Consider the following 23,058-nt stretch of genomic DNA (forward strand, 5'->3'; position numbering starts at 1 on the left):
CACACCGCAAGGCGGAGGTCACACCGCAAGGCGGAGGTCACACCGTAAGGCGGAGGTCACACCGTAAGGCGGAGGTCACACCGCAAGGCGGAGGTCACACCGCAAGGCGGAGGTCACACCGTAAGGCGTGATATTGGGTATATAAGATCCTGTCTTTTGTTCGGGGCAGAACTCAGGAGAGACATCAGTTGTATGTGTGATGTTTGATCTTTGACTTCTGTCTACAGCTCTATTTTGATAAAAATTGTTATGATATATAAGTGCACATTTTGAGTGTTCAACGGAGGCCAGAAAAGTGGAACCAACAACCCTGGTGAGCAGTAAGTCACAGTCGAGACAATTCTTATCCAGAGCATCTTGGGTTATGTGCCCTGCTCAATATTCTTTTACCTAATCAGTTCGGGATTCGAACCAGCGACCTTTCGGTTACTGGTCCGCTAGGCTACATGCCCCCCCCCCCCCCCCCCCCCCCCCAGACAAGACAACACTCCTCCTCGCCCTGAGCTATGGCATCTTTATTGAAGTTTAAAACACTTTAAAAGAGGAAAAAGTCAAAGCAGTGTTGGGTTACATCAGGTTACATCAGACTCTGGGAATTCTAGACTATGTCCCAAATGGCACCTTAGTCTTTTAATAGTGAACCACTTTTGACCAGTGCTCTGGTGCACTATGAAGGGAAAAGGGTGCGAGTTGGGACATACCTCTTATCCTTATGAGGAGAAATAACAACTAACAAACTAACAAAGCCATGAGGGGGAAAAAACGGTCAATACTGTCTGTGTATGATTGTTCTGTTACTCATGTCGGGCCCAATTCAGACACGGATATGTTGTCTTAAGTCCATGTTAAGTATACTTACCTCAAGTCTGAATCGGGCCTGTTATAAACATGTCATTGTTATTGGCTGAATCGGTGAAATATTCATGTAGAGATAGAGATCAATGTAATAGTTCTGCCGTTACCACATTGTGTCACAGGGTGTAAAAGTATACAACTAATTATTACAGGGTTACTATAACTTAAAATGGTGATGTGCATCGTTCACAAATATGAACTGGTTTCTCTACAATGGTGCTACATTTGGTAATGAGACTTCATCATTTCCAGTGAACATGTTGGCAACATCAATACTTCTGAACAGTTCTCTTTTCCTTCATGTCATTGCACATTCTTGTAAAGCAGTTCAACGAGGATTCATTCCCATGTTCAAAACGGTCAGTGGGTAAACATGGGTAAAGTCTTATGAAATAAGTTAGTTTGTACCAAATGGTTTAACAATGACATTAGGGGTATTCTCTGTATACTACTATACTTAGATTCATAATTTGGCATGCACATTTACCAGCATTACACAACATAAAGTCACTAACACTACTGTAACGCCAACATTAAATTCCTTAACTTTATATACAATAAATACAGAAAGATAACTTTTCCGAAAGAGAAAATATGGACCCGTTAAGGATCTTAAAAACATAAACATGAAATCAGCAAAGATGTGGAAAAATACCACAACTATACATGTACAATGAGTTGTAGAAGTTAAGCGTTTTTTAATATATATATATATTTTTTCTTTTTACAGTATATAACCATGGGTCGTATTCATTAGTACACACCGTAGAAAAACATTTTGCAATGGTAAACGAAAAGGTAGTGCCTCCCTGTTTCAGTCCGTTGTCTTCTTTCAAAGACGTCGGTGCCTAATTAATACAATCCTGGTTTGTCTAGGAACTGTCATTGTCTCCTCTCCTTCATCTGCAGTTATATGAGTGTTAGCTGTGTTGCTGGCGATATCAATATACAACAGAACAGGGAATCCAAGCCCAGTCAGTCCCCATTCAGGTCCTATAATGATTGTCTCTTAATACTTCTCCAGTCCACTGCCTGATAGATCGGCAGATCTAATGCCCTTTTGTTGATGCTCCAAGCTGGTCTCATCTGAGGCAGTTGTTGGTTTCTCTTCCTCTAGGGGCAGCCTGGTTGCTTCCTGGTGGGTTTGTCCTTCTCTAGAGGCAGCTTGGTTGCTTCCTGGTGGTTTTGTCCTCCTCTAGGGGCAGCCTGGTTGCTTCCTGGTGGTTTGACCTCCTCTAGGGGCAGCCTGGTTGGTTCCTGGTGGTTTGACCTCCTCTAGGGGCAGCCTGTTTGGTTCCTGGTGGTTTGTCCTTCTCTAGGGGCAGCCTGGTTACTTCCTGGTGGTTTTGTCCTCCTCTAGGGGCAGCCTGGTTGCTTCCTGGTCGTTTGTCCTTCTCTAGGGGCAGCCTGGTTGCTTCCTGGTGGTTTGTCCTCCTCTAGGGGCAGCCTGGTTACTTCCTGGTGGTTTTGTCCTCCTCTAGGGGCAGCCTGGTTGCTTCCTGGTGGTTTGTCCTCCTCTAGGGGCAGCCTGGTTACTTCCTGGTGGTTTTGTCCTCCTCTAGGGGCAGCCTGGTTGCTTCCTGGTGGTTTGTCCTCCTCTAGGGGCAGCCTGGTTGCTTCCTGGTGGTTTGTCCTTCTCTATGGGCAGCATGGTTACTTCCTGGTGGTTTTGTCCTCCTCTAGGGGCAGCCTGGTTGCTTCCTGGTGGTTTCTCTTTCTCTAGGGGCAGCCTGGTTACTTCCTGGTGGTTTTGTCCTCCTCTAGGGGCAGCCTGGTTGCTTCCTGGTGGTTTGTCCTCCTCTAGGGGCAGCCTGGTTGCTTCCTGGTGGTTTCTCTTTCTCTAGGGGCAGCCTGGTTGCTTCCTGGTCGTTTGTCCTCCTCTAGGGGCAGCCTGGTTACTTCCTGGTGGTTTGTCCTTCTCTAGGGGCAGCCTGGTTGCTTCCTGGTGGTTTTGTCCTCCTCTAGGGGCAGCCTGGTTGGTTCCTGGTGGTTTGTCCTTCTCTAGGGGCAGCCTGGTTGGTTCTCTGGTCACCCAATCCAGACATGGAATAGAATCACTGAGCCAGGCATGACTATATAGCGGTCCATAATTTTTTGTGTTCATGACTCCACAGGTCTGTTTCATAGTGTGTGTGTGTGTGTGTGTGTATGTGTGTGTGTGTCTGTCCTTCCTTCCTTCCCTAGGATGTGTGTGTGTCCTCCACCGAGCCAGAGTGTAAACAAAGAGGGTACCACACATCTCCACTAGTTATATGACTTCCCAGTGTCTTCCTCAGACACTTCAAATAGCTCTAATATATTACACTTTCAGTATGCTTTATCCAGTCTCACACAGCAGTGAGTCCACACAGCAGTGAGTCCACACAGCAGTGAGTCCACACAGCAGTGAGTCCACACAGAGCTGCTTCTGTTGGTATATCATCTAGTATGTCCACAACACTGATGTTGTACTGGTACTTTGTCTCTATAGTCACAATACAGTCGTTATCCGCAACCCCAGGTGGAGCAGCCCGTGCCCCAACAGTAAGTCATAGGTCTAAGGTCGCGGCCCAGCGTTAGGGAGTGGTCTATCTATAGCAGGGAGCTGGCAGGGCTGCCGGGCAGGGGTGGGCTGTGGCTCTGGTGGCTGTGGCTCTGGCTGTGTGTAGGGCTGTAGCTCTGGCTGTGTCTCAGGGGCAGCAGGTCGTAGTGGCTGGGGATGTGGCTGTTCCTGGGGAGGTCGTACGGGTTCTGAGGGTACGTGGGAACCACCACACCATTACAGCCCTGGAGAACACTCACCTTGGGTTCTAAAGGGGGGATGGAGGGATGGAGATAGGGGGATGGAGGGATAGAGATAGGGGGATGGAGATAGGGGGATGGAGATAGGGGGATGGAGGGATAGAGATAGGGGGATGGAGGGATAGAGATAGGGGGATGGAGGGATAGAGATAGGGGGATGGAGGGATATAGATAGAGGGATGGAGGGATAGAGATAGGGGGATGGAGGGATAGAGATAGGGGGATGGAGGGATAGAGATGGAGGGATAGAGATAGGGGGATGGAGGGATATAGATAGAGGGATGGAGGAATAGAGATAGGGGGATGGAGGGATAGAGATAGGGGGATGGAGGGATAGAGATAGAGGGATGGAGGGATAGAGATAGAGGGATGGAGGGATAGAGATAGAGGGATGGAGGGATAGAGATAGGGGGATGGAGGGATAGAGATGGAGGGATAGAGATAGGGGGATGGAGGGATAGAGATAGGGGGATGGAGGGATAGAGATAGAGGGATGGAGGGATAGAGATAGGGGGATGGAGGGATAGAGATAGGGGGATGGAGGGATAGAGATAGGGGGATGGAGGGATAGAGATAGGGGGATGGAGGGATAGAGATAGAGGGATGGAGGGATAGAGATAGGGGGATGGAGGGATAGAGATAGGGGGATGGAGGGATAGAGATGGAGGGATAGAGATAGGGGGATGGAGGGATATAGATAGAGGGATGGAGGGATAGAGATAGGGGGATGGAGGGATAGAGATAGGGGGATGGAGGGATAGAGATAGAGGGATGGAGGGATAGAGATAGAGGGATGGAGGGATAGAGATAGAGGGATGGAGGGATAGAGATAGGGGGATGGAGGGATAGAGATGGAGGGATAGAGATAGGGGGATGGAGGGATAGAGATAGGGGGATGGAGGGATAGAGATAGGGGGATGGAGGGATAGAGATAGGGGGATGGAGGGATAGAGATAGGGGGATGGAGGGATAGAGATAGGGGGATGGAGGGATAGAGATAGAGGGATGGAGGGATAGAGATAGGGGGATGGAGGGATAGAGATAGGGGGATGGAGGGATAGAGATAGGGGGATGGAGGGATAGAGATAGGGGGATGGAGGGATATAGATAGGGGGATGGAGGGATAGAGATAGGGGGATGGAGGGATAGAGATAGGGGGATGGAGGGGTAGAGATAGGGGGATGGAGGGATAGAGATAGGGGGATGGAGGGGTAGAGATAGGGGGATGGAGGGATAGAGATAGGGGGATGGAGGGGTAGAGATGGGGGATGGAGGGATGGAGATAGGGGGATGGAGGGGTAGAGATAGGGGGATGGAGGGATAGAGATAGGGGGATGGAGGGGTAGAGATAGGGGGATGGAGGGATATAGATAGAGGGATGGAGGGATAGAGATAGGGGGATGGAGGGATAGAGATAGGGGGATGGAGGGATAGAGATAGGGGGATGGAGGGATAGAGATAGGGGGATGGAGGGGTAGAGATGGAGGGATAGAGATAGGGGGATGGAGGGATAGAGATAGGGGGATGGAGGGATATAGATAGGGGGATGGAGGGGTAGAGATGGGGGGATGGAGGGATAGAGATAGAGGGATAGATATAGGGGGATGGAGGGATAGAGATAGGGGGATGGAGGGATAGAGATAGGGGGATGGAGGGGTAGAGATGGGGGGATGGAGGGATAGAGATAGAGGGATAGAGATAGGGGGATGGAGGGATAGAGATAGGGGGATGGAGGGATAGAGATAGAGGGATGGAGGGATAGAGATAGGGGGATGGAGGGATAGAGATAGGGGGATGGAGGGATAGAGATAGAGGGATGGAGGGATAGAGATAGGGGGATGGAGGGATAGAGATAGGGGGATGGAGGGATAGAGATAGGGGGATGGAGGGATAGAGATAGAGGGATGGAGGGATAGAGATAGGGGGATGGAGGGATAGAGATAGGGGGATGGAGGGATAGAGATAGGGGGATGGAGGGATAGAGATAGGGGGATGGATGGATAGAGATACGGGGATGGAGGGATAGAGATAGAGGGATGGAGGGATAGAGATGGGGGGATGGAGGGATAGAGATGGAGGGATAGAGATGGAGGGATAGAGATAGGGGGATGGAGGGATAGAGATAGGGGGATGGAGGGATAGAGATAGAGGGATAGAGATAGAGAGGGATAGAGATGGAGGGATAGAGATAGGGGGATGGAGGGATAGAGATAGGGGGATGGAGGGATAGAGATGGGGGGATGGAGGGATAGAGATGGAGGGATAGAGATGGAGGGATAGAGATATGGGGATGGAGGGATAGAGATATGGGGATGGAGGGATAGAGATGGAGGGATGGAGGGATAGAGATATGGGGATGGGGGGATGGAGGGATAGAGATATGGGGATGGAGGGATGGAGGGATAGAGATAGGGGGATGGAGGGATAGAGATGGAGGGATAGAGATAGGGGGATGGAGGGATGAAGAGAGAAAGAGAGGTTTTAACTTTTATCATCATTCAAACACTTCATACAAGTGTCCTCCACAATAACCCCCTCAGACAGACAGAGAGACAACAGACAGAGACAACAGACAGAGAGAGAAGGAGACAACAGACAGAGACAACAGACTGAGACAACAGACAGAGACAACAGACAGAGACAACAGACTGAAACAACAGACAGAGACAACAGACAGAGACAACAGACAGAGACAACAGACAGAGACAACAGACAGAGAGAGAAGGAGACAACAGACAACAGACTGAGACAACAGACTGAGACAACAGACTGAGACAACAGACAGAGACAACAGACATAGAGACAACAGACAGAGACAACAGACAGAGACAACAGACTGAGACAACAGACAGAGAGAGAAGGAGACAACAGACAGAGACAACAGACTGAGACAACAGACAGAGACAACAGACAGAGACAACAGACTGAAACAACAGACAGAGACAACAGACAGAGACAACAGACAGAGACAACAGACTGAGACAACAGACAGAGACAACAGACAGAGAGACAACAGACAGAGACAACAGACTGAGACAACAGACAGAGACAACAGACTGAGACAACAGACAGAGACAACAGACTGAGACAACAGACTGAGACAACAGACAGAGACAACAGACAGAGACAACAGACTGAGACAACAGACTGAGACAACAGACAGAGACAACAGACAGAGACAACAGACAGAGACAACAGACAGAGACAACAGACAGAGACAACAGACAGAGACAACAGACAGAGACAACAGACAGAGACAACAGACAGAGACAACAGACAGAGACAACAGACTGAGACAACAGACAGAGACAACAGACAGAGACAACAGACTGAGACAACAGACAGAGACAACAGACAGAGACAACAGACAGAGACAACAGACAGAGACAACAGACAGAGACAACAGACAGAGACAACAGACTGAGACAACAGACAGAGACAACAGACAGAGACAACAGACAGAGACAACAGACAGAGACAACAGACAGAGACAACAGACTGAGACAACAGACTGAGACAACAGACAGAGACAACAGACAGAGACAACAGACAGAGACAACAGACAGAGACAACAGACAGAGACAACAGACAGAGACAACAGACAGAGACAACAGACAGAGACAACAGACAGAGACAACAGACAGAAACAACAGACTGAAACAACAGACTGAGACAACAGACAGAGACAACAGACAGAGACAACAGACTGAAACAACAGACAGAGACAACAGACTGAAACAACAGACAGAGACAACAGACAGAGACAACAGACAGAGACAACAGACAGAGACAACAGACAGAGACAACAGACTGATAACCAGTCAGTTACACAGAAAAACTAATTCATCTTCCTCATGAGCTCATCTTCTCCAGAACAAAGGGGATCCCCCCATAACTCACCCACGTCATAGACGTTCTTGCTGGTGGTGGTGGTGACTATAGCAGAGGAGCAGTAGGACATCTATATAACTGTATATCCATAACTCACCCACGTCATAGACGTTCTTGCTGGTGGCGGTGGTGACTATAGCAGAGGAGCAGTAGGACATGTCGTGGTGGACAGGACTCTTCATCTCTACATAGCTGCTCTCTGTGTGTTTACAGGCCACGGCCAGCGGGTCGTTGATGGTGGCGTAGGGGTTCTCACTGTTCAGAGAGCAGCTGCTGGACAGCGAACCCTTCATGTAGTCTGACAAACACAAATAACACACTGAGAAGCAGGAAGACAGGAAGACTTTTACCAAGGTAAAGGGGCTTGTTATTATGTTATCTGTTAGCGAAGGATTCTGATATCAGCAAAATGACATTGTCAGCCTTTCAATGCATTCGTCATATCAATATTGGGAGGCGAATACAACATAAGATTACAATTCTACCCGAGGAGGTAAGACAAGTGAAAACTATTATCCACTGACAACCTGTAGAAAAACAATTAAAAACAGAGTACAGGATAAATGACACAGGACACAACATTCACAGCATTAGCAGCATATCACAGTATGAAGCATTTAAATCCAAAAGAAGTGAGTTTGTTTCTGGGGTGTTGTGTTAGTTAGAGACTGGAGGAGAGGAGGAGAGGACCAGAGAGGACCAGAGAGGAGTGTGTTAGTTAGAGACTGGAGGAGAGGACCAGAGAGGAGTGTGTTAGTTAGAGACTGGAGGAGAGGACCAGAGAGGAGTGTGTTAGTTAGAGACTGGAGGAGAGGACCAGAGAGGAGTGTGTTAGTTAGAGACTGGGGGAGAGGACCAGAGAGGACTGTGTTAGTTAGAGACTGGAGGAGAGGACCAGAGAGGAGTGTGTTAGTTAGAGACTGGAGGAGAGGACCAGATAGGAGTGTGTTAGTTAGAGACTGGAGGAGAGGACCAGAGAGGAGTGTGTTAGTTAGAGACTGGAGGAGAGGACCAGAGAGGACTGTGTTAGTTAGAGACTGGAGGAGAGGACCAGAGAGGAGTGTGTGAGACCATCAGGAGGAAGGAACACACACAGAGGAGCAGGAGATCACAGGCGTGCCCTGTGGAGAGAGAGAGACACAGAGGTCAAAACACACACAGAGGTCAAAACACACACAGAGGTCAAAACACACACAGAGGTTCATACATACACACCAGTTCATACACGTCAGTTTATACACAAACCAGAGTGTGTGAGCGGTGTTGAGTGGTCTGAAATCCCGCTCATTGCTTACAGAGCGGTGCAACGCTCCGTCTCTCCACGTCCTTTCCAACCGCTCTGCTAAAAACCGCTCCTCGCTCACAGGAAGAAAGAAAACTAGCTGCTCCAAATTCCCTCCATTCATTATAATCACCATTTAACCAACACCCATCTATTGTTGTGACTACCTGGACCTACCATTTAACCAACACCCATCTATTGTTGTGACTACCTGGACCTACCATTTAACCAACACTCATCTATTGTTGTGACTACCTGGACCTACCATAAGGTTTTGAAGTTTTGAAACCAAACCATATGATTTGAATGAAAATTAAAAAATTTATATTTGTATATATATACAGTATACAGTGGGGCAAAAAAGTATTTAGTCAGCCACCAATTGTGCAAGTTCTTCCACTTAAAAAGATGAGAGAGGCCTGTAATTTTCATCATAGGTACACTTCAAGTATGACAGACAAAATGAGAAAAAAAATTCCAGAAAATCACATTGTAGGATTTTTAATGAATTTATTTGCAAATTATGGTGGAAAATAAGTATTTGTGCAAGGAGGAGCAGGATGAGCACTGCCAGAGCCCTGCAAAATGACCTCCAGCAGGCCACAAATGTGCATGTGTCTGCTCAAACGGTCAGAAACAGACTCCATGAGGGTGGTATGAGGGCCCGACATCCACAGGTGGGGGTTGTGCTTACAGCCCAACACCGTGCAGGACGTTTGGCATTTGCCAGAGAACACCAAGATTGGCAAATTCGCCACTGGCGCCCTGTGCTCTTCACAGATGAAAGCAGGTTCACACTGAGCACATGTGACAGACGTGACAGAGTCTGGAGACGCCGTGGAGAACGTTCTGCTGCCTGCAACATCCTCCAGCATGACCGGTTTGGCGGTGGGTCAGTCATGGTGTGGGGTGGCATTTCTTTGGGGGGCCTCCATGTGCTCGCCAGAGGTAGCCTGACTGCCATTAGGTACCGAGATGAGATCCTCAGACCCCTTGTGAGACCATATGCTGGTGCGGTTGGCCCTGGGTTCCTCCTAATGCAAGACAATGCTAGACCTCATGTGGCTGGAGTGTGTCAGCAGTTCCTGCAAGAGGAAGGCATTGATGCTATGGACTGGCCCGCCCGTTCCCCAGACCTGAATCCAATTGAGCACATCTGGGACATCATGTCTCGCTCCATCCACCAACGCCACGTTGCACCACAGACTGTCCAGGAGTTGGCGGATGCTTTAGTCCAGGTCTGGGAGGAGATCCCTCAGGAGACCATCCGCCACCTCATCAGGAGCATGCCCAAGCGTTGTAGGGAGGTCATACAGGCACGTGGAGGCCACACACACTACTGAGCCTCATTTTGACTTGTTTTAAGGACATTACATCAAAGTTGGATCAGCCTGTAGTGTGGTTTTCCACTTTAATTTTGAGTGTGACTCCAAATCCAGACCTCCATGGGTTGATCAATTTGATTTCCATTGATAATTTTTGTGTGATTTTGTTGTCAGCACATTCAACTATGTAAAGAAAAAAGTATTTAATAAGTATATTTCATTCATTCAGATCTAGGATGTGTTATTTTAGTGTTCCCTTTATTTTTTTGAGCAGTGTATATATCAAATCAAATGTTATTGTAGTAGCTAAAGCAAGGGGCTATAGCAGCACACAAGTAGACTATCCAGATGTATGCTGGGACGGGCATGGACTGAGCTCATGAAGTGAGCGCTGCTGGAGAGGTACTGGAGCGAAACTGGAGCGGGCGAGAAGGCCGACGTTCCAGCCTTTGGGAAACTCGCTCCGTGCTCCAGTCAAATTGGGCACCCTCCACTCCTCGCTTCACTCCTCGCTCCGCTCACACACTCTGACACAAACACACACACAGCACACATGCAGTCACACACTACAGTGCAAGAAAGTCTTTGGGTAACACAGACAACCACTCTGTTATATGAGATGGTCCTCTTCTTGATAAGGACATAGTGGAGTCTCATACTCTACCTCTGTAGTACTGTTCATGGTAGGAGCTGTAACGTCTGTCTACACGGTACACACCTACAGAGATGTTAAAGGGACAGATTAAGAGCCTGTCTACACAGTACACACCTACAGAGATGTTAAAGGGACAGATTAAGAGTATGTCTATACGGTACACACCTACAGAGATGTTAAAGGGACAGATTAAGAGTCTGTCTACACGGTACACACCTACAGAGATGTTAAAGGAACAGATTAAGAGTCTGTCTACACGGTACACACCTACAGAGATGTTAAAGGAACAGATTAAGAGTCTGTCTACACGGTACACACCTACAGAGATGTTAAAGGGACAGATTAAGAGTCTGTCTACACGGTACACACCTACAGAGATGTTAAAGGGACAGATTAAGAGTCTGTCTACACGGTACACACCTACAGAGATGTTAAAGGGACAGATTAAGAGTCTGTCTACACGGTACACACCTACAGAGATGTTAAAGGGACAGATTATTAGACTGTGTTCTAGAGGAAACTTGTATATGGCCATCTATACAGCAGGTGTTCCTAATGTTTTGTACAGTCAGTGTATATGGCCATCTATACAGCAGGTGTTCCTAATGTTTAGTACAGTCAGTGTATATGGCCGTCTATACAGCAGGTGTTCCTAATGTTTTGTACAGTCAGTGTATATGCCGTCTATACAGCAGGTGTTCCTAATGTTTAGTACAGTCAGTGTATGTGGCCATCTATACAGCAGGTGTTCCTAATGTTTTGTACAGTCAGTGTATATGGCCATCTATACAGCAGGTGTTCCTAATGTTTAGTACAGTCAGTGTATATGGCCATCTATACAGCAGGTGTTCCTAATGTTTAGTACAGTCAGTGTATATGGCCATCTATACAGCAGGTGTTCCTAATGTTTTGTACAGTCAGTGTATATGGCCGTCTATACAGCAGGTGTTCCTAATGTTTTGTACAGTCAGTGTATATGGCCGTCTATACAGCAGGTGTTCCTAATGTTTAGTACAGTCAGTGTATATGGCCATCTATACAGCAGGTGTTCCTAATGTTTAGTACAGTCAGTGTATATGGCCATCTATACAGCAGGTGTTCCTAATGTTTAGTACAGTCAGTGTATATGGCCGTCTATACAGCAGGTGTTCCTAATGTTTTGTACAGTCAGTGTATATGCCGTCTATACAGCAGGTGTTCCTAATGTTTAGTACAGTCAGTGTATGTGGCCATCTATACAGCAGGTGTTCCTAATGTTTTGTACAGTCAGTGTATATGCCGTCTATACAGCAGGTGTTCCTAATGTTTAGTACAGTCAGTGTATATGGCCGTCTATACAGCAGGTGTTCCTAATGTTTTGTACAGTCAGTGTATATGCCGTCTATACAGCAGGTGTTCCTAATGTTTAGTACAGTCAGTGTATATGGCCATCTATACAGCAGGTGTTCCTAATGTTTAGTACAGTCAGTGTATATGGCCATCTATACAGCAGGTGTTCCTAATGTTTAGTACAGTCAGTGTATATGGCCGTCTATACAGCAGGTGTTCCTAATGTTTTGTACAGTCAGTGTATATGCCGTCTATACAGCAGGTGTTCCTAATGTTTAGTACAGTCAGTGTATATGGCCATCTATACAGCAGGTGTTCCTAATGTTTAGTACAGTCAGTGTATATGGCCATCTATACAGCAGGTGTTCCTAATGTTTAGTACAGTCAGTGTATATGGCCATCTATACAGCAGGTGTTCCTAATGTTTAGTACAGTCAGTGTATATGGCCATCTATACAGCAGGTGTTCCTAATGTTTAGTACAGTCAGTGTATATGGCCGTCTATACAGCAGGTGTTCCTAATGTTTTGTTAAACAATCCCAAATCAACTTGTATTTCCAATGGGTTTATAAAGGAGTCGCCAGACATACCCAGTTCATCAAGGTTATAGTAGGCTGTCCACTCTGGAGCACTATTCCTGTTTAACCTCTTGTCCTTCACCTGGGAAGGAAACACACACAGACTGAGGACCCCAGGAAGAGGAGCTGCTACACGTGGAACAACTAATGAGGACCACAGGAAGAGGCGCTGCTACACGTGGAACAGCTAATGAGGACCACAGGAAGAGGAGCGGCTACACGTGGAACAGCTAATGAGGACCACAGGAAGAGGAGCTGCTACACGTGGAACAGCTAATGAGGACCACAGGAAGAGGAGCTGTTACACGTGGAACAACTAATGAGGACCACAGGAAGAGGAGCTGCTACACGTGGAACAGCTAATGAGGACCCCAGGAAGAGGAGCTGCTACACGTGGAACAACTAATGAGGACCCCAGGAAGAGGAGCTGCTACACGTGGAACAGCTAATGAGGACCCCAGGAAGAGGAGCTGCTACACATGGAACAACTAATGAGGACCCCAGGAAGAGGAGCTGCTACACATGGAACAGCTAATGAGGAACACAGGAAGAGGAGCTGCTACACGTGGAACAGCTAATGAGGAACACAGGAAGAATAGCTGCTACACATGGAACAGCTAATGAGGACCCCAGGAAGAGGAGCTGCTACACGTGGAACAGCTAATGAGGACCCCAGGAAGAGGAGCTGCTACACGTGGAACAACTAATGAGGACCCCAGGAAGAGGAGCTGCTACACGTGGAACAACTAATGAGGACCCCAGGAAGTAGCTGCTACACATGGAACAGCTAATGAGGACCCCAGGAAGAGGAGCTGCTACACGTGGAACAGCTAATGAGGACCCCAGGAAGAGGAGCTGCTACACGTGGAACAGCTAATGAGGACCCCAGGAAGAGGAGCTGCTACACGTGGAACAACTAATGAGGACCACAGGAAGAGGCGCTGCTACACGTGGAACAGCTAATGAGGACCACAGGAAGAGGAGCGGCTACACGTGGAACAGCTAATGAGGACCACAGGAAGAGGAGCTGCTACACGTGGAACAGCTAATGAGGACCACAGGAAGAGGAGCTGTTACACGTGGAACAACTAATGAGGACCACAGGAAGAGGAGCTGCTACACGTGGAACAGCTAATGAGGACCCCAGGAAGAGGAGCTGCTACACGTGGAACAACTAATGAGGACCCCAGGAAGAGGAGCTGCTACACGTGGAACAGCTAATGAGGACCCCAGGAAGAGGAGCTGCTACACATGGAACAACTAATGAGGACCCCAGGAAGAGGAGCTGCTACACATGGAACAGCTAATGAGGAACACAGGAAGAGGAGCTGCTACACGTGGAACAGCTAATGAGGAACACAGGAAGAATAGCTGCTACACATGGAACAGCTAATGAGGACCCCAGGAAGAGGAGCTGCTACACGTGGAACAGCTAATGAGGACCCCAGGAAGAGGAGCTGCTACACGTGGAACAACTAATGAGGACCCCAGGAAGAGGAGCTGCTACACGTGGAACAACTAATGAGGACCCCAGGAAGTAGCTGCTACACATGGAACAGCTAATGAGGACCCCAGGAAGAGGAGCTGCTACACGTGGAACAGCTAATGAGGACCCCAGGAAGAGGAGCTGCTACACGTGGAACAGCTAATGAGGACCCCAGCAAGAGGAGCTGCTACACGTGGAACAGCTAATGAGGACCCCAGGAAGAGGAGCTGCTACACGTGGAACAGCTAATGAGGACCACAGGAAGAGGAGCTGCTACACGTGGAACAGCTAATGAGGACCCCAGGAAGAGGAGCTGCTACACGTGGAACAGCTAATGAGGACCCCAGGAAGAGGAGCTGCTACACGTGGAACAGCTAATGAGGACACCAGGAAGAGTAGCTGCTACACGTGGAACAGCTAATGAGGACCACAGGAAGAGGAGCTGCAACACGTGGAACAGCTAATGAGGACCACAGGAAGAGGAGCTGCTACACGTGGAACAGCTAATGAGGACCACAGGAAGAGGAGCTGCTACACGTGGAACAGCTAATGAGGACCCCAGGAAGAGGAGCTGCTACACGTGGAACAGCTAATGAGGACCACAGGAAACACATGGAAAAACACATAAAGAACTAACAAATAAACGACATGTATTTTGGAGAATGCCAATGTACATGTAACTGCCAGAATAAAGGAAACACTGGAGTAAATGAGGGAAACAAAGTCTATTGAAAGCAGGTGCTTCCACACAGGTGTGGTTCCTGAGTTAATGAAGCAATTAACATAGTAACGGTAGCTTTTTGCTTCCCCATACAATGACAATGTCCCATACACATGTCACGAGTGGTCACTGAATGGTTTGATCAGCATGAAAGCGATGTAAACCATATGTCCTGGCCGTCTCAGTCACCAGATCTCAACCCAACTGAACACTTCTGGGAGATTCTGTTGCAGATCCTAATACAGTGTTTTCCACCACCATCAACAAAACACCACCCTTTTCTGGTGGAAGAACGGTGTCTCATCCCTCCAATAGAGTTCCAGACTCCTGTAGAATCTATGACCAGGTGCGTTGAAGCCGGTCTGTCTGCTCGTCGTGGCCCAACGCCCTATTAACACATTTGTATGTTTTTTGTTGTCTTTATTTTGGCAGTTGCCTGTATGTCCTCTTAGCATAAATAAAGTGAAGGTTCGTCGCCACCCACCTTGGCCCTTCTGGTCTTCTCGTCAGGCTTGGCGTAGTGGCCAGCGTAGGTACACGCTCCCAGAGTGTGGTAGGAGGGGTTAGTGAAACAACGACTGACGTTGCTGTTGGTAGGAGAGGAGTCTAGAGAGGAGAATAAGCCTGTACACTGAAGCCCTGCTCACCACGGAAACAGTAGCTTATAGCATAGGACTCTACACACACTCACAGTCACATGGGCCCTGCTCACCACGGAAACATCAGCTTATAGCATAGGACTCTACACACACACACTCACAGTCACGTGGGCGAGCACGCGAGCAAACGCAAAAACACACAGCTCCATCGGGACATGTTCAATACCAAGCTGTTAAAAACAGATGTTTCATCAGAACACATGAGAACACAAACAGCAAGAGAGAGGAGGATCTAGCTGGAAAGAGAATTTAGTCAGATCACCCACGAATTTAGTTAGATCACCCCCGAATTTAGTCAGATCACCCACGAATTTAGTCAGATCACCCCCGAATTTAGTTAGATAACCCCCAAATTTAGTTAGATCACCCCCAAACTTAGTTAGATCACCCCCAAATTTAGTTAGATCACCCCCAAACTTAGTTAGATCACCCCCGAATTTAGTTAGATAACCCCCGAACTTAGTTAGATCACCCCCGGATTTAGTTAGATAACCCCCGAACTTAGTTAGATCACCCCCGGATTTAGTTAGATAACCCCCAAATTTAGTTAGATCACCCCCAAACTTAGTTAGATCACCCCCGAATTTAGTTAGATAACCCCCGAACTTAGTTAGATCACCCCCGGATTTAGTTAGATAACCCCCGAACTTAGTTAGATCATCCCCGGATTTAGTTAGATAACCCCGGAACTTAGTTAGATCACCCCCGAATTTAGTCAGATCACCCCCGAATTTAGTTAGATCACCCCCTGAATTCAATTAGATCACCCCCGAATTTAGTCAGATCACCCCCGAATTTAGTTAGATCACCCCCAAATTTAGAGACAGTCCTGTGGAGAGAGTCCACACTGTAAAGAGACAGTCCTGTGGAGAGAGTCCATACTGTATAGAGACAGTCCTGTGGAGAGAGTCCATACTGTATAGAGACAGTCCTGTGGAGAGAGTCCACACTGTAAAGAGACAGTCCTGTGGAGAGAGTCCACACTGTAAAGAGACAGTCCTGTGGAGAGAGTCCACACTGTAAAGAGACAGTCCTGGGGAGAGAGTCCACACTGTATAGAGACAGTCCTGTGGAGAGAGTCCACACTGTAAAGAGACAGTCCTGTGGAGAGAGTCCACACTGTAAAGAGACAGACCTGTGGAGAGAGTCCACACTGTAAAGAGACAGACCTGTGGAGAGAGTCCTAACAACATTATAGTAAACATTTGTAAACACCTGGCTGACTTAGTTAAGCTGACTAAGTGGTAGAGTCTGGAGCGTCTCACCAGAGAGGGGGTAACCTTGGCTGACTTAGTTAACATGACTAAGTGGTAGAGTCTGGAGCGTCTCACCAGAGAGGGGGTAACCCTGGCTGACTTAGTTAACATGACTAAGTGGTAGAGTCTGGAGCGTCTCACCAGAGAGGGAGTAACCCTGACTGACTTAGTTAACATGACTAAGTGGTAGAGTCTGGAGCGTCTCACCAGAGAGGGAGTAACCCTGACTGACTTATTTAACATGACTAAGTGGTAGAGTCTGGAGCGTCTCACCAGAGAGGGAGTAACCCTGACTGACTTAGTTAACATGACTAAGTGGTAGAGTCTGGAGCGTCTCACCAGAGAGGGAGTAACCCTGACTGACTTAGTTAACATGACTAAGTGGTAGAGTCTGGAGCGTCTCACCAGAGAGGGAGTAACCCTGATTGACTTAGTTAACATGACTAAGTGGTAGAGTCTGGAGCGTCTCACCAGAGAGGGAGTAACCCTGACTTACTTAGTTAATATGACTAAGTGGTAGAGTCTGGAGCGTCTCACCAGAGAGGGAGTAACCCTGGTTGACTTAGTTAACATGACTAAGTGGTAGAGTCTGGAGCGTCTCACCAGAGAGGGAGTAACCCTGACTGACTTAGTTAACATGACTAAGTGGTAGAGTCTGGAGCGTCTCACCAGAGAGGGAGTAACCCTGACTGACTTAGTTAACATGACTAAGTGGTAGAGTCTAGAGCGTCTCACCAGAGAGGGAGTAACCCTGACTGACTTAGTTAACATGACTAAGTGGTAGAGTCTGGAGCGTCTCACCAGAGAGGGAGTAACCCTGACTGACTTAGTTAACATGACTAAGTGGTAGAGTCTGGAGCGTCTCACCAGAGAGGGAGTAACCCTGACTGACTTAGTTAACATGACTAAGTGGTAGAGTCTGGAGCGTCTCACCAGAGAGGGAGTAACCCTGACTGACTTAGTTAACATGACTAAGTGGTAGAGTCTGGAGCGTCTCACCAGAGAGGGAGTAACCCTGACTGACTTAGTTAACATGACTAAGTGGTAGAGTCTGGAGCGTCTCACCAGAGAGGGAGTAACCCTGACTGACTTAGTTAACATGACTAAGTGGTAGAGTCTGGAGCGTCTCACCAGAGAGGGAGTAACCCTGACTGACTTAGTTAACATGACTAAGTGGTAGAGTCTGGAGCGTCTCACCAGAGAGGGGGTAACCCTGACTGACTTAGTTAACATGACTAAGTGGTAGAGTCTGGAGCGTCTCACCAGAGAGGGAGTAACCCTGACTGACTTAGTTAACATGACTAAGTGGTAGAGTCTGGAGCGTCTCACCAGAGAGGGAGTAACCCTGACTGACTTAGTTAACATGACTAAGTGGTAGAGTCTGGAGCGTCTCACCAGAGAGGGAGTAACCCTGACTGACTTAGTTAACATGACTAAGTGGTAGAGTCTGGAGCGTCTCACCAGAGAGGGAGTAACCCTGACTGACTTAGTTAACATGACTAAGTGGTAGAGTCTGGAGCGTCTCACCAGTGAGGGAGTAACCCTGGCTGACTTAGTTAACATGACTAAGTGGTAGAGTCTGGAGCGTCTCACCAGAGAGGGAGTAACCCTGACTGACTTAGTTAACATGACTAAGTGGTAGAGTCCGGAGCGTCTCACCAGAGAGGGAGTAACCCTGACTGACTTAGTTAACATGACTAAGTGGTAGAGTCCGGAGCGTCTCACCAGAGAGGGAGTAACCCTGACTGACTTAGTTAACATGACTAAGTGGTAGAGTCCGGAGCGTCTCACCAGAGAGGGAGTAACCCTGGCTGCTGATCCTCAGGGCAGGGCTGTAGGACACACTGGGCATGTGTTGCCCTCCTTTCTCTCTCTGGTGATGCCGCCACCACACCACCACCCCCAACACGGTCATGATGAAGAGGAGGAGGAAGATGATGCCCATGACAGCGCCCGCTGACTGGCGCTCTGATGCCAAGGCCGGGCTGATCTTAGTGTAAGGATTCAGCTCCTCCATCATCAGGGCAGCTGGAATAGAGAGGGGGGGGGGGGGGGGGGCATATTTATATAAACACACAAACGTTTAACACTAGATCACCATTAATACACACAGAAACACCAGACCTGGATCACATACTGTAATAAACACCAGACCTGGATCACATACTGTAATAAACACCAGACCTGGATCAAATACTGTAATAAACACCAGACCTGGATCAAATACTGTAATAAACACCAGACCTGGATCACATACTGTCATAAACACCAGACCTGGATCAAATACTGTAATAAACACCAGACCTGGATCACATACTGTAATAAACACCAGACCTGGATCAAATACTGTAATAAACACCAGACCTGGATCACATACTGTAATAAACACCAGACCTGGATCAAATACTGTAATAAACACCAGCCCTGGATCAAATACTGTAATAAACACCAGACCTGGATCAAATACTGTAATAAACACCAGCCCTGGATCAAATACTGTAATAAACACCAGACCTGGATCAAATACTGTAATAAACACCAGACCTGGATCAAATACTGTAATAAACACCAGAGCTGGATCAAATATTGTAATAAACACCAGACCTGGATCAAATACTGTAATAAACACCAGACCTGGATCAAATACTGTAATAAACACCAGACCTGGATCAAATAGTGTAATAAACACCAGACCTGGATCAAATACTGTAATAAACACCAGACCTGGATCAAATACATACTGTAATAAACACCAGACCTGGATCAAATAGTGTAATAAACACCAGACCTGGATCAAATACTGTAATAAACACCAGACCTGGATCAAATACATACTGTAATAAACACCAGACCTGGATCAAATACTGTAATAAACACCAGACCTGGATCAAATAGTGTAATAAACACCAGACCTGGATCAAATACTGTAATAAACACCAGACCTGGATCAAATAGTGTAATAAACACCAGACCTGGATCAAATACATACTGTAATAAACACCAGACCTGGATCAAATAGTGTAATAAACACCAGACCTGGATCAAATACTGTAATAAACACCAGACCTGGATCAAATACATACTGTAATAAACACCAGACCTGGATCAAATACTGTAATAAACACCAGACCTGGATCAAATAGTGTAATAAACACCAGACCTGGATCAAATAGTGTAATAAACACCAGACCTGGATCACATTTTTTTTATTTCTTTTTTTTCTATTAAAATTTATAATTTGTTCTTTTTTTTGTGTGTTTTCTTCAAATTTTATTTTTTAATTGAATTTTTTTTATTTTTTTATTTTTATTTTACCGTTATTTTACCAGGTAAGTTGACTGAGAACACGTTCTCATTTGCAGCAACGACCTGGGGAATAGTTACAGGGGAGAGGAGGGGGATGAATGAGCCAATTGTAAACTGGGGATTATTAGGTGACCATGATGGTTGAGGGCCAGATTGGGAATTTAGCCAGGACACCGGGGTTAACACCCCTACTCTTACGATAAGTGCCATGGGATTTTTAATGACCTCAGAGAGTCAGGACACCCGTTTTAACGTCCCATCCGAAAGACGGCACCCTACACAGAGCAGTGTCCCCAAACACTGCCCTGGGGCATTGGGATCTTTGTTTAGACCAGAGGAAAGAGTGCCTCCTACTGGCCCTCCAACACCACTTCCAGCAGCACCTGGTCTCCCATCCAGGGACTGACCAGGACCAACCCTGCTTAGCTTCAGAAGCAAGCCAGCAGTGGTATGCAGGGTGGTATGCTTCTGGCATACTGTAATAAACACCAGACCTGGATCACATACTGTAATAAACACCAGACCTGGATCACATACTGTAATAAACACCTGACCTGGATCAAATACATACTGCAATATGAGCACACATTCTCAGAACATGAGGTGTGCAGGACATAGCTTGCCCAATATAATGGAACAAATAGGATAGTCCTAAAAGTGTAAACTCTGTCCACCTTGCACATCGGTCAGCAAACACAAACACACACACGTACACTCACAGACAGACAGACAGACAGACAGACAGACAGACAGACAGACAGACAGACAGACAGACAGACAGACAGACAGAGAAAAATACAGACAGACAGACAGACAGACAGACAGACAGACAGACAGACAGACAGACAGACAGACAGACAGACAGACAGTTACCCTGGTCACAGCGGATGCCTTTGTATCCGATGCTGCAGTAGCAGGTCCCAGTCACATAGTCACAGGTGGCGTTGTTCAGACACACACACAGCTGCTGACAGCCGTAGCCAAACGTACCGGGACGACACTCTGAGAGGAACAGGAAGAGTTAGTAGACAATACACACACACAGTATACAGGGGCAAGAAAAGGTATGTGAACCCTTTGGAATTACCTGGATTTCTGCATAAATTGTCCAATTTTTTTTATCTGATCTTCATCTGAGTTGCAACAATAGACAAACACAGTGTGCTTAAACCAATAACACACAAATTATTGTATTTTTCTTGTCTATATTGAATACATCATTTAAACATTCACAGTGTAGGTTGGAAAAAGTATGTGAACCACTAGGCTAATGACTTCTCCAAAAGCTCATTGGAGTCAGGAGTCAACTAACCTGGAGTCTAATCAATGAGATGAGATTGGAGATGTTGGTTAGAGTTGCCCTGCCCTATAAAAAACACTCACAAAATTTGTGTTTGCTATTCACAAGAAGCATTGCCTAATGTGAACCGCGAACAAAAGAGATGTCAGAAGACCTAAGATTAAAAATGGTTGACTTGCATAAAGCTGGAAAACCTTACAAAAGTATCTCTAAAAGCCTTGATGTTCATCAGTCCACGGAAAGACAAATTGTCTATAAACTCTCCCAAGTGCACCTGGACGGCAAAATATTCTGTGGACAGATGAAACTACAGTTGAGTTGTTTGGAAGGAACACACAACACTATGTGTGGAGAACAAAGGCACAGCACACCAACATCAAAACCTCATCACAACTGTAAAGTATGGTGGAGGGAGCATCATGGTTTGGAGCTGCTTTGCTGCCTCAGGGCCTGGACAGCTGCTATCTTCGACAAAAAAATTAATTCCCAAGTTTATCAAGACATTTTGCAGGAGAATGTAAGGCTATCTGTCTGCAACAGGACAATGACCCAATACACAGAAGTAAATCAACAACAGAATGGCTTGAACAGAAGAAAATAGGCCTTCTGGAGTGGCCCAGTCAAGGTCCTGACATCAACCCGATTAAGATGCTGTGGCATGACCTCAAGAGAGCAGGTCACACCAGACATCACAAGAATATTGCTGATCTGAAACAGTTTTGTAAAGAGGAATGGTCCAAAATGCCTCCTGACCGTTGTGCAGGTCTGATCCGCAACTACAGAAAACTTCAGTTGAGGTTATTGCTGCCAAAGGAGGGTCAACCAGTTATTAAATCCAGGGGTTCACATACTTTACCCATCCTGCACTGTGAATGTTTACACATAGTGTTCAATAAAGACATGAAAACACATAATTGTTTGTGTGTTATTAGTTTATGCACACTGTGTTTGTCTAATGATGTGACTCAGATGAAGATCAGATCAAATTATATGACCAATTTATGCAGAAATCCAGGTATTTCCAAAGGGTTCACAAACGTTTTCTTGCCACTGTAGCCAAACGTACCGGGACGACACTCTGAGAGGAACAGGAAGAGTTAGTAGACAATATACACACACACTACATACACAGAATTACTGCACACACATACACAGAATTACTGCACACACACACACACACACACACACACACACACACACACACACACACACACACACACACACACACACACACACAGTTATTGTTGGGATGGACTCACTGAGTTCACAGCTGTGTCCGATGAATCCGGTCCGACAGGAGCACTGACCAGTGATGTGGTCGCAGTCCGCTCCGTTCTGACACCGGCACACCTCGGAGCAGTCGGTACCAAAGAACCCTGAACTACAACCTGGAGGAAAGAGACACACACGTCACACACACACACACACCTCCGTACACACACATGCACGCAGACACACACACACTTCTGTAGACACACAACCCGCACCGAAGACATCTGACCCACAGCCTGACGATATAAACTATGACAAACACTACCATTACACCATGTCATGACACTGATCTACCACTAGGTGGTGTATGTCATGACACTGATCTACCACTAGGTGGTGTATGTCATGACACTGATCTACCA

General features: G+C 46.9%; 1 protein-coding gene across 2 annotated transcripts in view; it reads right to left on the reverse strand.

Annotated features, from left to right (window-relative positions):
- Window positions 1-494: 494 nt before the first annotated feature.
- Window positions 495-23,058, reverse strand: part of LOC139575523 (multiple epidermal growth factor-like domains protein 11) — a 324,245-nt gene continuing 301,681 nt past the window's right edge. For both annotated transcript variants that reach the window (XM_071400542.1, XM_071400543.1), the window contains 5 exons: window positions 22,684-22,812; window positions 20,998-21,126; window positions 18,610-18,846; window positions 7,625-7,825; window positions 495-3,644 (listed from right to left, as the gene is read on the reverse strand). In XM_071400542.1, the coding sequence (XP_071256643.1) occupies window positions 3,427-3,644; window positions 7,625-7,825; window positions 18,610-18,846; window positions 20,998-21,126; window positions 22,684-22,812 (914 nt within the window). In that variant the 3' untranslated portion in view covers window positions 495-3,426. The remainder of the gene's footprint in view (window positions 3,645-7,624; window positions 7,826-18,609; window positions 18,847-20,997; window positions 21,127-22,683; window positions 22,813-23,058) is intronic.

Source organism: Salvelinus alpinus, chromosome 5 (assembly GCF_045679555.1).
Source record: "Salvelinus alpinus chromosome 5, SLU_Salpinus.1, whole genome shotgun sequence".
Classification (NCBI taxonomy): domain Eukaryota; kingdom Metazoa; phylum Chordata; class Actinopteri; order Salmoniformes; family Salmonidae; genus Salvelinus; species Salvelinus alpinus.